At 49.0% G+C, this 15,502-nt stretch overlaps 1 protein-coding gene across 14 annotated transcripts in view; it reads left to right on the top strand.

Moving 5' to 3' along the window:
* MSI2 (musashi RNA binding protein 2) overlaps positions 1–15,502 on the top strand; it is a 364,778-nt gene that overhangs the window by 124,847 nt on the left and 224,429 nt on the right. For all 14 annotated transcript variants that reach the window (XM_058676323.1, XM_058676320.1, XM_058676326.1 and 11 more), the window contains one exon: positions 7,549–7,641. In XM_058676323.1, coding sequence (XP_058532306.1) covers positions 7,549–7,641 — 93 coding nt within the window. The remainder of the gene's footprint in view (positions 1–7,548; positions 7,642–15,502) is intronic.

The following is a 15,502-nucleotide window of genomic DNA, read 5'->3' on the forward strand; positions in this document are numbered from 1 at the left end:
ATCAGGAGCTGATTGCCTGCACCTCTGAAATATGGTAATGAAGGTAATCAAGGCTAAGGGTTAGGGCTGCCATTCTTATTCTCCTGAAATCAGCTGGAGGGTTGGGGGCTGGGACACTTTGACTTGAGAACCTGCCTCCCAGCAGCCACAGCGTTTACTCTCCCTTTCTTAAGAAGAGCAGATCAGATTGCTACTGCTGCTGCTGCTAACTGGCCTTGTTCTTGGAGGTGCCGCCTTGTACGGGGAAGGTTCCAGACGCTTCCCCTGGGCAGTCTCCTTCAGAATATGATGGTACCCTTGCAAGTTCAGCCTTTGGACCCGGCCGTGCACCTGAGGATTGACATGGCTTTACATGACTTCTCCAACACGTGGCATCTCAGTCCATCCCTCATGGTTCTTAGGATGTCGTCTTTGAGGAGAGCGCAGAGGCCCTGTAGGTGCTGGGTAAAGGAGTAGGAGGTTCAGGAAACTTTGCACTCCAGGGGAGACACCTACCCTCTGGTAGTTGCTGCCCAGGCTAAATGTTTGGGGACCAGGGTCATTGGAAGGTGGCAGCAGAACTTAGTACTGTGGTTGGGATCTCCTGGGCTGCTGCCTGTGCTCGGACTGACTTTTGGTGAGAGGCACCTCTGGCATCATCGGCCTGGAAGTGGGGTGTGCGGAAGCTAAAACTCGAGGGAAAGGCTCTGAGGAAGCCGTGTGTTTCAGGATACAAGCTTACATTGTTTGATTTGTATCTGTCAGTAGAATCACCGTTGGGCCTTTGCTGTAGCCAGTGACCCCAGAACTGTCCCAGTTGCTCTCTCTAGAGTCCTCTCTGTCACCCTGGTCTTCCTGTGACTAAGGGGTGCATCAGGTTCCCATGCCTGAAGTCACAGGCACAGGTGGAGTTCAGAGCCCATTCCGGCCCCATCGTCCTGCCTGCCTCTTTCTTCCCCCACCCTCTGCAAACTATCAAGCAGCAACCTGGGCGACTCCATTTCATATGCAGACATGCTGGACTCTCTCATGCATTCAGAGGTGATCAAGGATACTCGCTTCGTTTTGCTGAATCCCACTTCCTCGAGGTCTGGGTCATCTGACTGCAGATCAGGTCTTTGTGATGTGGTGAGCCCTGGAGGTTCAGAGCTCTAATAAGGAGGAGTGATTGGTAAACTACCTGTGGGCTGTGTGCAGCCTGGGTGCCCATGACGGGGCTGATGGGCAGCCAGCTCCCACGCTCAGTGTCCATAGATGCGTGGATCACGATCCTTAATTTCCTGTGCTCTCTGAGGCAACATTCATCTTCGTACCTATTTCTCTTACCCGCCCATCCCGCTGCTCCGTGCAAGCCCCGGATAGGAATCAGTGCTGCAGTCTAGGATATTACCCTCTGATAGTGATCTGTGAACAGGTCATCCCGTGGCTGCAGCTTCCTCCCTGAGGGTGAGAGGAAGGAGTATTTTTTAAATGAAGTCTGGGAGGGAGCTGGACAGAAGAGCCCTGAGTGAAGAGGAACCTATGCTCCCTGCTGAAACCTCCTGATAGTTTTCTCCCAGGGTTACCTTTGCTGTAGGTGAACTGCAGTTGTTTCAATCAGAGGTAATGCTGTAACCTGTGTCAGGTAATTGTGTGTAAATTATGTCCCAGCTCCACATAGATGATGGCTATTTTTGCCACTCCTAATTTTAAAGCTGTTTAGAAGGAATGCCAAATTAGAGTCTGAACCATAGTGCTTTCTGGGTAATAGCTGTATTATAGAGAGGGAGAGCTTGGGTTATGTTTGTCATGAATTTTTTCTGAAGTTAGTTTCTGTAGTTGGTGACATAAAAGATTGTTGGCGTATGTGGGGTTGGCAGGGGGAGCAGCAGAAAAGATGCACTTTTTGGGCACTTGGATTAATTCTGAGCTCTGGTTACATTCATAAACTTGGCCAAGATCTCTCTCTCTCTGTCTCTGTGTGTGTGTGTGTGTGTGTGTGTGTGTGTGTGTGTGTGTGTAGGGGGGAAGAGGTAGTTTAGTTGGAGTATAATTCTGACATCTTACAATATTTAAATTTGGTTTGTTTGAAAGACAGACAGGGACAAACACACAGAGCTCTTCCATTCACTCTTGTTCATTCCCCTAATGCCTGCAAAAGCTCAGGGCTGGCCCAGGCTGAAGTCAGGAAACCAGAACTCAGTCCAGGGTTCCCATGAGATAATCAGGATCCAAGCACTTGGTGTACTCACCTGCTGCCTCCCAGGGTGCAAATTAGCAGGAAACTGTGGCCAGAATTGGATCCAGGAGAGATGAGAACTTCAGAGGGTGGGTCCCTTGGAAGAAACAGTCTGGCATGGAATCCTGGGCTTGGGGACCTCAGTTGCTGCCTTTGCCCATGCAACAACTGGGGCTGGATTCTCCAGTGCAGATAACAAGAGGAAACCTGCAGGGTGAAGGATGTCCCAGATTCTGAATCTGCAGAGTGCTTTCTTTGGTTCCTCAGTGATGCTTGGTGGCATGGCATAAGGAATGGACAGCGCCCTAACCTGGTCCCCAGGAGCATTGTCCTCCTAACCAGCCACCTGCCTTCAAGTGGCATACAGGTCAGTTCAATGGGGCTTGATGTTTCCATCTGCATGCTGGGAATAATGCACCTGTAAGGCTGCAGGATCCCAGCGAGTGCTAGCATTCCAGCACCTCTTGGGGCTTTCTGCAGATGAGACAGCACCTTTAACCCGTCCTGTGATCTTGAGCAGTGGAGGTGGCACCTATCTTTGAACACTTTGAAATTTGAACACGTTGGGAGCATGATCATGGCCAAAGCTGATTTACTTCTGTGTGAATTCTTCTCATGCCCATTTTGGACTCTTCTGTGCTGTTTCCTGTCTGTCCATGAGTTTTCAGGATTGAGAAATATTCATGTGTTTTGTTTTTGTCCTGGGATTTTTTTCCCTCCCTGTTTGTGATAACTACTATTTTTGGGCCCATGCTGTTGGAGCTAAGTTTTTCTTTTTTTCAGGGTGTTTTTAAAAGTAGTGTCTGTTTTCTGATCGTGTCTATCCCTGCCCTGCTCTAAACACATGCAGGTATGTATACCCGTTTGCTTTGTCCTATTTTATAAAAATATAAATACCGGGCCCACTCTGACCATTGTAGATGGAAGCATATTTTTTAAAAGGGAACTTTTAGACTTTCAAACGAGAGCCAGCTGCTTGTTTCCAGGCAGGGAGGCAGGGCGTGCTTTGCAGCTCTAGTAGTGGCTGGCTTTGGCCAGTTCCTGTGTGTAAACAGCAATTTTCCAAGCTGGCATGGGTGCTGGGTTTTTCTTTGTGGAGCCAAGGGATGTGTGGAGAGCAGTGATCTCAAGTTAAATTACGGGTGCAGATGCATAGCTCCAGAGCAAGTGATTCACAAATTGACCACACATCAATGCCTTGGTTGCATTCAGCCCACATGTCACTTCACAGGGTGACACCCTGAGCTGTCAGTGGAGGACCATCTGCTGGGAGGGGATGTCTCAAATGGTGCAGGTTCCAGGGATGGGGATCTCATGTCTCTGGTGTTAGGAGACACCTGCCCAAAAGGTTCTGCCTGCTGCTGCCCAAAAGGCCACACGAAGGAGATGGAAGATCAGTCACTGACTGGTTTGGTCTGAGCTCTCAATCAAGGACATGGGGATGATACTTTCCATTTCTGGGCATAGTGGGGCTATTTAAATTTTGGGGCCTTAGTGGCCAGCTTCTCTGTGCTGCAGGGTGTTGAACCCTACACTTGTGCAATAGCTTTAGGGTAGGAAGCTGTTACCCAAAAAACCTAGCTCAGATAGGGCTACCAGAATACTTGGCCAAGCACACTCTTTCCAAGACCAGAAGGTGAAAGAACTTCCTGATGGTGCATGGGCCACATAGAAGCCAAGACTGAAGGGTGGGACTGGAGTTACTTGAACACACATGCACATATGTGCCTTCAGATGCACACTTGTGCTCCTGTGTACCCACAAACTTTGCCTGGTGCTGGTGAGAAATTGATGCACTCGATTTCATTTTGCTGAGAGACTGCACGCCCTGCTGTGTCCATTCCCACTTCTCCAGCCATGAGATGGGAGGGATGAGGAGAGAAGAATGTGATGCCAGGGTCTTCTTCCTTTTGTGGTCCTCACTAGAATGCACACTCTCCAGCAGTGCACAGTACTGTTGGCTGAAGGAAACCCACCCCTTCAAGCCATATACCTCTGGTGAGAGGAATAACTGTGCACAGCCCTCTGCACCCCTAGACAGGCCCCACTCTCCAGAAGCGGAGATGTGGGTGAGCACTGTTGCCACCTGCCTATGGGCTTGTGGCATGTAGAAGGCTCTGATGAAGCCAGGTGCCTTGCAGTGTGTGTGTAAGTGCAGGCTCCAACACTGCAGCCCCCCACCAAGATGTTGTTGTAACTTAGACACTTTGGTGCATGGTCTGGGGCCTGGGATTTTTCATCCTGCTTGAAAAAAAAAAAGTGTTTTAAAGGCTGTTCTGGGACTGTAGATTTATGGCTGGGTGTCTGCATCTGTGTTTAGGGCTCTGTCTGGACATGTTTATGACTACAAAGCAATAGTAGAAGGTGTTAGGAAGTGCCCTTTTTGTTTAGCCAGTTACTGGGGAGCAAAGTCAACATGCTGTTGACTTCTGTTACTGGGAGTGAAGAAACTGTGGGTGTTGACTTCTTGGGGGTGTCCAAGAGCGGGAGTGACTGGCACAGAGCGAGGGGCTGCGCTGTACTTGCCTACCTCTGAAGAGCACATACATGAGACTGGGCTGTTCCTTTCTTCAGATGCCTCTCTGGAATTTCTTTGAATTGACAGTTCCACTAGTGCATGTTTGTGTTTCTTTACAGATATTTCATTACTTGGCTGGGGTGGAAAATAAAAAAGGAATAAAAAAATCTACAATAAATCTGGTGGGAGTCTTTGTACATCTGAAATCAGGGATGCAGCAAAGTTGTGGTGGAAGAGGATGGTGCAATAGGAGTTTATCTTAACTTTTTGTAGAATGGTTTTCTGATGCATGTTCATTTTGAACTTAAAGAATGAATTTAGGAACTGACTTTGGATTCCATTATAGGACCATTTATTTAGCGTCTACACAGTCCTCTGCTAGACACTTTGACATATGTCATTTAATTTATCCCTAATAGGAGCTTTGTATGTTAGGCTAATTGTTACATCTCCATTTTATAGCAGATTAAATTTCACATTCTATTAGAATGCAAGCCCCAGCACCTAACACTTAATGTGTCTGTTGAATGAATACATTAGGAAGGTTAGATGAATAGCATTTGGCAATTAATGAGTGTTGGGAAAGGTTTAGCTGTAGAGAGGGCTTGATGGAGTTTCACCATTCAGGTGACTGTGATCTACCAGGGAGATGCCAGGAGTGGAAGAGAAGCAGGAGTGAGATGCCCACCGATTAATGAAAGGTCCTTAGCATTTTGGGAGTGTGGACACTGGTAGGATCTTCAAAGAATGTCGTTGTGGGTAATGTTTAATCCCTCATCATCTGGAAAAAGGTGGAAAAAAGGAGATCACAGGTTTAAACACAGGAGCAAACCAGTGCATGACTCTGGGAGCAACAGGCGGACAGTGACAGGCAGTGTTCAGTGGCCAGGCTGATGTCCTCTTAGAGTAAGGCAGGAAGACCGTTGTGGGAATGTTCCAGTTTGGGGTCGGCCAGCAGGCTCAAGTGACATATAGCCCTGCAGGACACTGCCAGGCTCAAGTGTGAGCTTCTAGAAGCCTGTCTCCATCATGACCACCACACTGGGTTTCACCTGAGAACTTGGCATCAGGTGAGCCCATGGAGCCTTGGGCCAGCCCCTGCACAGGAGATGAAGAACTAAGGAGACAAGTCCTTGTCCAGGATCACACCCAGAGTTAGACACAGACACCAGGCATCCGGCACTTTTCGAACTCCTGCTGGTCACCTCTGCTGGCCTGGTGTCACTCACCCGAGGCTGTGCTGTTAGGGGTGACTTGGTTTGGCGCATTAAGATTTCTTATTCCTTTTTTTGAACAGTGTTTTGTTTTAAGGTTTTTTATTTTAGTTAGAAAATCAGATGTGTAGAGAGGAGGAGAGACAGAGAGGAAGATCTTCCTTCCACTGATTTAGTCCCCAAGTGGCCGCAATGGCTGGATCTCATCCGATCTGAAGCTAGGAGCCAGGAGCTTCTTCCTGGTCTCCCACGCAGGTGCAGGGTCCCAAGGCTGTGGGCTGTCCTCGACTGCTTTCCCAGGCTGCAAGCAGGGAGTTGGATGGGAAGTAGGACTGCTGGGTTATGAACCAGAGCTCATATGGGATCCTGGTGCATGTAAGGCAAAGACTTTAGCTGCTAGGGTGCCATGCTGGGCCTAAACAGTATATATTTTTTTAAGATTCATTTTTTTTTCCTTAAGATATTTGATAGGCAAAGTGACAGAGGGATGGAAGGAGGGAGAGAAAGATAACTTTCATCTGCTGGTTCACTCCTCAAGTAGACACAGTTGTTGGGGCTTGTCCAGGCCATAACCAGGAGTTCAACTTGGAGTTCAGTCTGCAGTTCCTGGTGGGTGGCAGGGATCGAATTCTTAGGTCTGCTCCTCCCTTCCCAGGCCCATTATCAGGGAGCTGGATTGGAACTGGAGCAGCCAGGAATCAAGCCAGCTCTCCCACGTGAGATCCTGGCATTGTAGCAGTGGCTTCACCCCTGTATGATGCAGTTTCCTTCTCCTTTTGCTCTGAAGCTTTTGGTGGGGTGAGGAGGATCCTGAAGTGGATCTACATTGGCTTGCTGTGGCATGTGTCACATGCTCAGGGTGGGCTTCAGCATCTCTTACCCTGCGCCTAGGGTTGGGGAGAGAGAACATGGAAGTCAGGAGCTGAGCATTGGGAGCAGGGAGTGTGAAGAGGAGGGCAGGGGCGGACAGGGGCTTTGATGCCGTGTTACGGATTTCGGAAGAGAACAACCAGCAACTCGGTATGCCAAGCTTTGGAAAAGGCTGTGGCACCAGAGAATGGCCATAGCGTGCTGGGGGTGGGGTGGGGTCGGTGCTTTCCTCTAGGTGTGGAAACCTGGAGATCGGCTGGGTTTGTTTAGGGCATGATCAGGTGAGGCTGGAGGTGAGAGGGTGGTCTCTGGGGTACAAGGTTTCCGTCCCTATCTGAAAACACTCACCAGCTCCTGGAGTAGAGAGTGCACATATGGCTGTGAAAGGACCTGAGCATCTTCAGACGTTTGGTGGGTGCTTTCTACACAGCAGTTTTTTGGGTGATTGCTCTGTGTTGTTTGTGACTCTGAGTTGAGACTAGTTTGAAGGTCACTTCCTGCTGCTGCATTGTAGTGAAGTTGGCTGTTAGAGCTGTGGAGGTCCTAAAGGTCCCTGTGCTAATGGTGGTGTGGGATAAGTGAACCCCTGTCTCCAGCCTCTTTCAACATGCACAGGCCCAGCTCCGTGTAGCTTGAATGGGCTTGACCTTGCCTAGAGAAGCATGGGGTGTGACTTGTTCCTATAGCTTAGCAACCATAGCTGCAGATAACCTGGTTAACCTATGTCCTTCTCTTGTCATCTCTTACAGATGGTCACAAGAACAAAGAAGATATTTGTAGGCGGATTATCTGCAAACACAGTTGTGGAGGATGTCAAGCAATACTTTGAGCAGTTTGGGAAGGTAAGTGCTGCGTGAGGTTGGTTTGCACAGACCAGAAGGACCCATGTCCGCTAACATGACTGCTGCTGTGGCCTCTGCCAACAGGTGTGTCCTTTAGAACCTCATCCTTGAAGTTGGTCAACGTGATTTCAGTGAGACCTGGCAGGAAGTGGGCTGGGAGAATCTGACTTATGGTCAGCATGGTGCCCTGTGTGCCTGCAGCAACAGACAGAATGGCCTTTCAGCACAGTGCTGCTAACATTTGCCAGCCATGTGGGACCGGACTGGGAGCTGGCAAGGGCAAGCTTGGGAGGCAAGTGGCGCTGTGACTCTCAAGGCGGGAGCTCCCATGAGAGCTGCTAGAGGCCTGTGGGTTGGTGCTGCGTTTCTGTGTCCTGTGACTTTCAGGAATGAGCAGGAGGAATGGGGGGGGGGCATTGGGGTCCCCTGGCAGCTAACACCTGCCTTGTCAGGTGCCCAAGGAGACTCCTGCATCCATCAGTGTATCTGGCTCAAGGGTTTGTGAGATGACACTGAAATTATCCTCTAGGCTCTACCCCGACACCAGTCAGGAAATGGAGACAGAGAAGGTGTGTGTGACAAGCAAAGGTGGCTAGCGAGGGTGTGTGTGGCGTGACTGGTGAGTGGGTTTTCCTTGAGGGTGATATGGCCCTCTCATGGCCCAGGGAGCTGACTCATGCTGGGACTCCTCTGGTTCCAGGAAAATGGCAGATACAGATGCTGGCAGGTGAGTGCCTGAGCTACATATTTGGGTAGGTACGGGGTGTTGTTGTGGGGGCTCAGGTGTGAGCCTGTCCCCTTTGGCATAGGTTTCCATCTTCCCCACTGAACAGCTGAAGTGACAAAGCGGCCCAAGCATCCTGAGAGGACACAGCCGCCTGCCCTCAGCTCCCTCACTCATTTCCTGATCCTACAACAATGGTCCTGCTTGTCATAGGTGGTACTGCCCCCTGGTCAGCCCTTAAGGTTCTGTGCCTTCCATTTGTTTGCCTAGGGCATGGGCAGCTAGGCCATTTTGCCCAGGTGTGTCTATAAGCTAAGATCTGGAAAGATGGACATGATCTTTATTTAGCCTCAAAATGGAAATTTTCCTGTCTCTTGGTGTTCATGAGTTTCTGCATGAGTAGGAGACCATGCAATAAAGAGAAGCCAGTGTCTTCTAGCCGGCATGCACTTGGAGGTCACAGAGTAGCCCTTCCCCCACAGCCATTCCTGGCATTGCCAGATCTGGCCTGATGCATTCTAGCAGGTTCTGAAATGCACCTCGCATGCTCTTGACCTCCTCTTCAAGACTGGTTTAGAGTGGAGAGCTCCACCTTGCCTGGATAGAGGGGTTGGAAATAATGAGACTTGACAAGTCTAGCCCTCATGGTGAAAGCTATGCAGAGTGAGCCTGCCTGGCTCTTTCTGCCTCTAAAGCAAGACCAGGGGGTAGTGTTTGTAAGTCAGAGGTGAGAGGTGAGATTTCCTTCTGCTGGCTGTAACCTGCCCTGAAATCTTCAGGACCCTTCTAGGTATCAGCGAAGTTGATGGTGCCCAGCTGGGCTGTTAGAATATTCGTGACAGGCTGATGTTTGCCAGCACACAGCATATCTCTGTATATCCCCACCCCCACCCTGGATTTCCCTCTCTCTCCCTCTTTTCTCTGTTGTCCTCCATCACTTCTCATCAGCACTTGTGGTTGTGATCCAGGGCACTTTCAGTGGGGCACTTTGGAAACTTGGGTCATGCCCATAGTGGCCACCATTCCTGCCCTGTGAGTGATTGGCCTTTTATACAGGAAATGGTCACAGACCATCTTCCTGGCATGGCACTTGCCCCTTCTTAGGCTGCCTGGTTGATTCTGTCATGATGTTTTTGGATGCCGGCAGCATGAGAAAACCCACTAAATGCTTTATGAAAGAACAGAGGAGACTTGGGGTGAATTGGAACTCTGGCAGTCTGTGCCCACGTGTGGGTATCTTGTTTCATCCATATGTTGCATGCGTTATCTGGGCCTGTTTGCAGAATAGCCAGTTTCTTATTTGGCTGGCAGCTGGTGTCACATTTGTAGCCCAGTGGGCAGGGCCTACTTGGTGTTAGGATTCTGATGTAATTCATTGGAATCTAGAATGGTCAGAGTAGGGAAGCGCCTGCAGCTGGACCTTCAGGGCCAAGAGTCAGTTCAGTAGCAGTGGGAGAACTGGACAGATGTATGAACAGCTCTCGCTTCCATAGTGTGTCTTCTGCGCGCACACACACCACACACACATTTGCATGAAATATACTCAACATACCTACTAACATGCAGTGTTTTACACACATGCCTGAGTATGCTCACACAGACATGAAATATACTAACACACAATGTGCACCCACAAAGAATGCTTACACACAAGTATATTTACATAGGACATATACTAACCCATATGAAGTATACTCATATGGATGATATATACTTGCATACACAGTATATTCAAGTGAAATATGCTCACATATTTGAAACATGAAATATACTGTTAAATGCAATGCATAAAATAGACTTGCAAAATACACTAATGGAGTATGCCTATGAAGTAAACTCGTACAAGTATGCTGTATACCAATGTGTGAAATATGTTCACATTCATGAAGTACACTCTCACAGACATCAAGTATACTTTCACGTACCTGATGTGTACTCATGTGCATGATACAAATCACATAAAGGGTACTCATATAAAGTAGACAGACATGTGCACAAAGTACACTCATGTCCAGGAATTATGTTTATACACATGGAGTATACCAGTGTGATCATGAAGTATACTCACACTTACATAAAGCACACTCACAGATGCTCACATACGTGTACTATATGTGAAGTTGCTTGAGCTGCAGATTTCATGTGTTGTGTTGGATACTGGGACAGGCCTTTCACTTACATTGTGTTATTTAGTTTTTCTCTGGGAGGCAGTGTTGCTGTCCAGTGTGAATTGTTAAATGAGGTCTACCTTTGACTCAGGGTCATAGCTCCAGGCTTGTCTGTAACAGAAACTGAACTCTGCATCCTATTAATATTGACCACTGTTCAACCCTCAGAATGGATGCAGACTAGTGAGGATATGAAAAGCAGGTAGAGATGGGGACCATTAGGTGCTCAGGGCCAGTGCTGGGGACCTGGACATACACTCCCCATTTCTGCCAGCACAGCAGAGACGGGAGGGTGTGAACATGGAAGTTCAGGGTGGTTAAGCCTTTCCTAGGGTTCATCCAGATGAGGCTGAGGTGAACCAGAGCTCATCCCTTTCCTTCTCCTTTCTCCAGGTCTAGTAATTTCCACCCTTTCCTGGTTTCCCTGCATGGTGTGCTACTGTCCTCAGGCTTCCCTTGATGCCCTCCCTCTCTTTCCATCCTGCCTAAATTGGCAGCAGCCTCTGTTGTTTATTCCAGGGGACAGTAAGGAGGAGGACGATGGCTATCATGGCTGAGCCAGGAAAGCACAACTATGTCATAACTTCTAGTGACCCTGAGAGCTTTATTTATTTGAAAGGCACAGTGACAGAGCAAGACAAGGCAAGCTTCTGTCCACTGGTTCAATTGCCTAAATGCCCACAACATCCAGCCCTCAGCCAGTATGAAACCAGGGTCCATTTTGGAGGTGGCAGCATGTCAGACACACAGACCATCCATCCACTGCTTTCCCAGATGCATCAACAGGAACCTGGATCAGAAGTGGAGTGGAGTAGAGTACCTGGGACTCAAAGCAGGCACTGGGATGTGGGATACGGATGTCCCATACGACAGCTTAGCCCACTGTACCACCAAGCCTGCCTCACACTGAAGTTCCTAAATAACACAAGTTAGTGGTATCCTCACTGCTTTATGCTTAAGATAAAGTCATAAAGTAAGGCCATTGTTATAGAACTCCACTGAATAGGATAGGCATCCTCACCCCAGGGCCGTATCTGTGCTGTCCTTGGAGGAGAGAAAGTCAAAGGTGATCTGGATCCTTTTGCTGGACTAAGAGTGCAGTGGCACCCCATCCCCTATGCATCTTCACAAGTTCTTCCTTTTCTGGGCTCAGTTTCTCTGCAAAGGGAAGGGGTTGGAAAACTTGAAATATTTATTACTTTGCAAACCATATGGCATTTACTACTGGCGGGCAAAAGCTGCCACAGCCAGCCTGTAAACAGATGGATCTGATTGTGTTTCAGTAAAACATTATGGACAGAAAGAGGGGTTGGACCATATTTGGCCCACCAGGCAGACTACTTGACCCCTGGACTGAATTACTCCGAAGGTCAATCTTAGGCTTGAGAAGTCAGGTAGAAAGTATTTAAGCACAGATAGATGATAATCCACAGTGTCTGTAGGCTTTACCCAAAGCCGTGCATTCTCAGTAGTAGTGTGTGTGCCCTGTAATCAGCAAGGCAGCCTTAACCATGTTCACGTCTATTTCTGGACTTTGTGATGTGGGAACAGCGAAAGGATTCTTTATTTGGAAAAGGCCACTATTTATAAGCTGGAGTCTTCATTCTATGAATAAGACCCAGAAAAACCCTACTGCATTTCCATCTTCTTGTTGCACATGCTGGATTAAAACCCATGAAACCCACAACTGTGAGGTTCAGACTTTGCTGTGAGCATACTTTGTGTTGATGGAAGGAGTTGTGTGTCCTGGGGCTAGACACTTCACTGTGTTTTCAGTTGTGCTTCTCAACTGTAGTGTGTTACATAGGCGGCAGATCTTCTGGGTCTGTGATGGCACACAACTGACGTTGAGGCAAAGATGTTGGCTGAGATCAGACAATCTGTGCTGGGCTGAGCCTGGAGGATAGGTCATTCCTCTGCACCTGCACCTTACCCCTTCCCTGTGTCTAAAACCCCACCTTTCACCTTGCCATGAAGCAGGCTCCTTCTCGGAGGGAACCAGTTCTGTTCATTTGTCAAAAACATTGATATTCAGTCATCTATTTTGCTGCCTTGGGTTTCTGAGTGGACGTTATCTGTGCACATGACTTCATATACATTGGAGTGATGTATCTAGACAGTTCCAGAAAATGGCAGGTAAGTGATGCCTGAGATAGACCCAGACGATGGATTGCATTGTTCACCGTGTAATACCTGCTGAGGCTCCTGAAAGAGTGCAGCTTGGGGATTAAAACACACACAGGACCACAGGAACTGTGTGCACAGGTTTTCTCCTCCTCCTCTTCAAGCCCCTGCTTCAAGCACTGGATCTCTTCCATTCTCACTCACAGGAGTTTGGAGATCAAAAGAGGCACTTAAATTTAACGACTTCTCGGCTTCGTCTCAGATGGCTTGGTTCTGCACCTTTCAACTGTTCCACACCAGGGTAGGACTGCCCAGTGCAGGGCTGCTGAGGGCTTCTCACTTTATAGAACTCCTGTGGAAGTGCCGCAGCCCGCATGCAGAGGTTTACAATTATACTTCACATGGTGAACTGTGTAATTAGTTTGGAAGACTTATGCTTAGTCATTGGTTTATCCTAATCGGCTTTGGCTCTTCCCAACAACAAAGTGAGCTTATTTTGCTAAGCTGAACCGACTCTGCACCCTTTGTTCCTGCCTTTTATTGTCTCATTCCTTTCATTCTGTTTTACTGCCAAAGTTCTGTTTCATTAGGCCTACAAGTCATTTCCAATTCAGTGGGCTGCTACAATCCCGCCTTTATCACCGGCCTGCCCTGGTTCCCAAGTCGCTTCTGGGCCAGTGCCCGAGTTTGTGGTTTGACATGAGGGGTTTAACCCCTTCCTGTGCTGGTCTCTCAGTGAGGTAGGTGAAAAGAAGAGGCCTCCAAGGAAGTCCCTGAGAGTCACAGCTCTTGGGTTGTTGTCCCAGGGGGGTCCCTGAGCACCCTTGGTGTTGGATTCTGGTCATGTGTGGGGCTGTTAAAGGGAACTTGAACTCCAGAGAGTGGTGCTTGGAAGCATTTTGGAAAAACTGAAAAGAAAGAAAAATGGAAAACAGGAACGAACTGGCTTCTTCATACAATGAGATCTCATTTATTCTGTCAGGGGAGCGTGTGCTCAGTCGGGAGCCAGTGTTTGACGCCTGTTGTTTGTTAGCTGTGGGTTTTTAGTGCAGGTGCACTGGTGTGATCCACGTCTGCTGCTCGAATCTTGCACGTGATACCGCACACGTGACGAGGGGGATCTCTGAAGAAAAATATTGCAGAGCCTCTGACTTGTGCAAGGCCAGGATTTGTGGGCAAACACATAAACCAGTTGCCCTACACCTGGGAGAGCACTGCCATCAGAGGCATAAGTGTGGAATAGACCAAGTGAGCCGTGCAGGCTATTCTCCCATGAGGCCTGGAAAATAGAACCCTGGGTGTGTCCCACGGGCATGAAGTCCCCCTTCTCTCCCACCCCATGCACATGCTTTCTTCATTGGTCTGTTCAGGTGGGGGACTGGCTGGGAAGAGGTTGTTGGGCCCCACCCCACTGGCCAGTTACACTGACCACCCGCTCCTCCTCTCTGGAGGATCTGTGTGTCCCACAGGCCCTCTTGGGTTCCAGCTGTGGGGTGGACCTTGTTCCTGGCAGGCTGCCCTGAAGGTCGTTGTTATGAAGTGTTCTTCCCAGCATGACCCAGAGCTAGGCCTGAAGGGCCTGGATGTCACTCATTCTATCTGGTGTTTGTCCATCTCTCCCCCCACCAGGCTCTCACACAGCGCAGGGACTGCCTGTTCTCTGTGAGCCCTGGCCAAGCTGCTCCCTGGGAAGAGTCATTGCTAGATTTGGGGGGAGTGGGGGTAGAATGTGCCCTCCTCTGCCGCCACCTCCTCCTCCCTCTTCTCTGCCAGGTGGCAGAAAACAAACATACTTTCCCCTGGGGTAACAGGATCTCAGGGCTTCACAGGTAAACCCTCCTGCTAAACCACTCAGTTTTGCTTGTGACCTTGTCCTGCCTGGAGCGATTTCTGCCTGCCTGCCCTGAGTCAGAAAGAGGCCGGGTGCTCTGACATCCCTGCTCCTCAACCTTCAGTGTGTGGCTTCTCTGAGGAGCTCCTGAAATAGTGGGTTTTTAGGAAAACTTCCCTTCTTCCTTTTAGTGTAGAAAATACAAGCCAGCTGTTGTGAGGCGAAGGTCTCAGACACTATTATTGCCCTGTTAACAGCGCTTTAAAATCTACAAATAGAAAAAGGCTGCCTTCCGGTGACAAGTGGGAACACTTGGAGGTTATGCTAATCTGCGCCAGTTGGGCTGCCTAGGAGGTTGTGGAACAAGGCCCCAGCTCCCTGGCCTTGCTGTGTACCCATGTTGCCCAGTGTGGTTTAACTTTCATTTCTCTGCTGGTTTGGAAAGAGGGAGGCCAGGGGCAAAGGAGACCTTGGGAAGCAAGGAGTTAAGGAGCCTGGGGTGGTGGAGGTGCTGCAGAGGAGCTAGAAGCACTTCCAGGCTCACCTTCCCACAGTACTCTGCAGAGGTCATTGACAACGGAATTGTTAGCATGAAAAAGAAAGCCTTTCTCTGCCTCCACTGAAAGTCTACCAGAAATCATGGCTCTGACTTGTGCCAGGGGGTACGAGGGGTGGCTCTTACCCAAGAGAAGGCTCAGTTCATTAGACTTGGCACAGAACTCAAGCTCTATTGTTGGGTGTGTAGGGTGGAGTGAGCGTTGATATGGAGATCCCCACTGCCAACCCTCCCTCAGCTGGGTACCCACCCCCCAACCCTCTCCTTACTTGGGTCCCCTTTTGTCCTTTAGCAATAATGTCTCTGCTGGCTGCCCAAGTATCCTCACAGCTCTGTACACTCAGGGTTGGGGTTTGTGAATTAGCTCCAAGTGGGCTGCCAGTCTGTGCTTCCATTCTAAGCTGTGCTAAGGAAAAAAAATGTTAGTATGCAGGAAGAGGCAGGGCTAAGTTTCTGAC

The sequence above is a fragment of the Ochotona princeps genome, chromosome 17, assembly GCF_030435755.1.
Source record: "Ochotona princeps isolate mOchPri1 chromosome 17, mOchPri1.hap1, whole genome shotgun sequence".
NCBI classification, from domain to species: Eukaryota; Metazoa; Chordata; class Mammalia; order Lagomorpha; family Ochotonidae; genus Ochotona; species Ochotona princeps.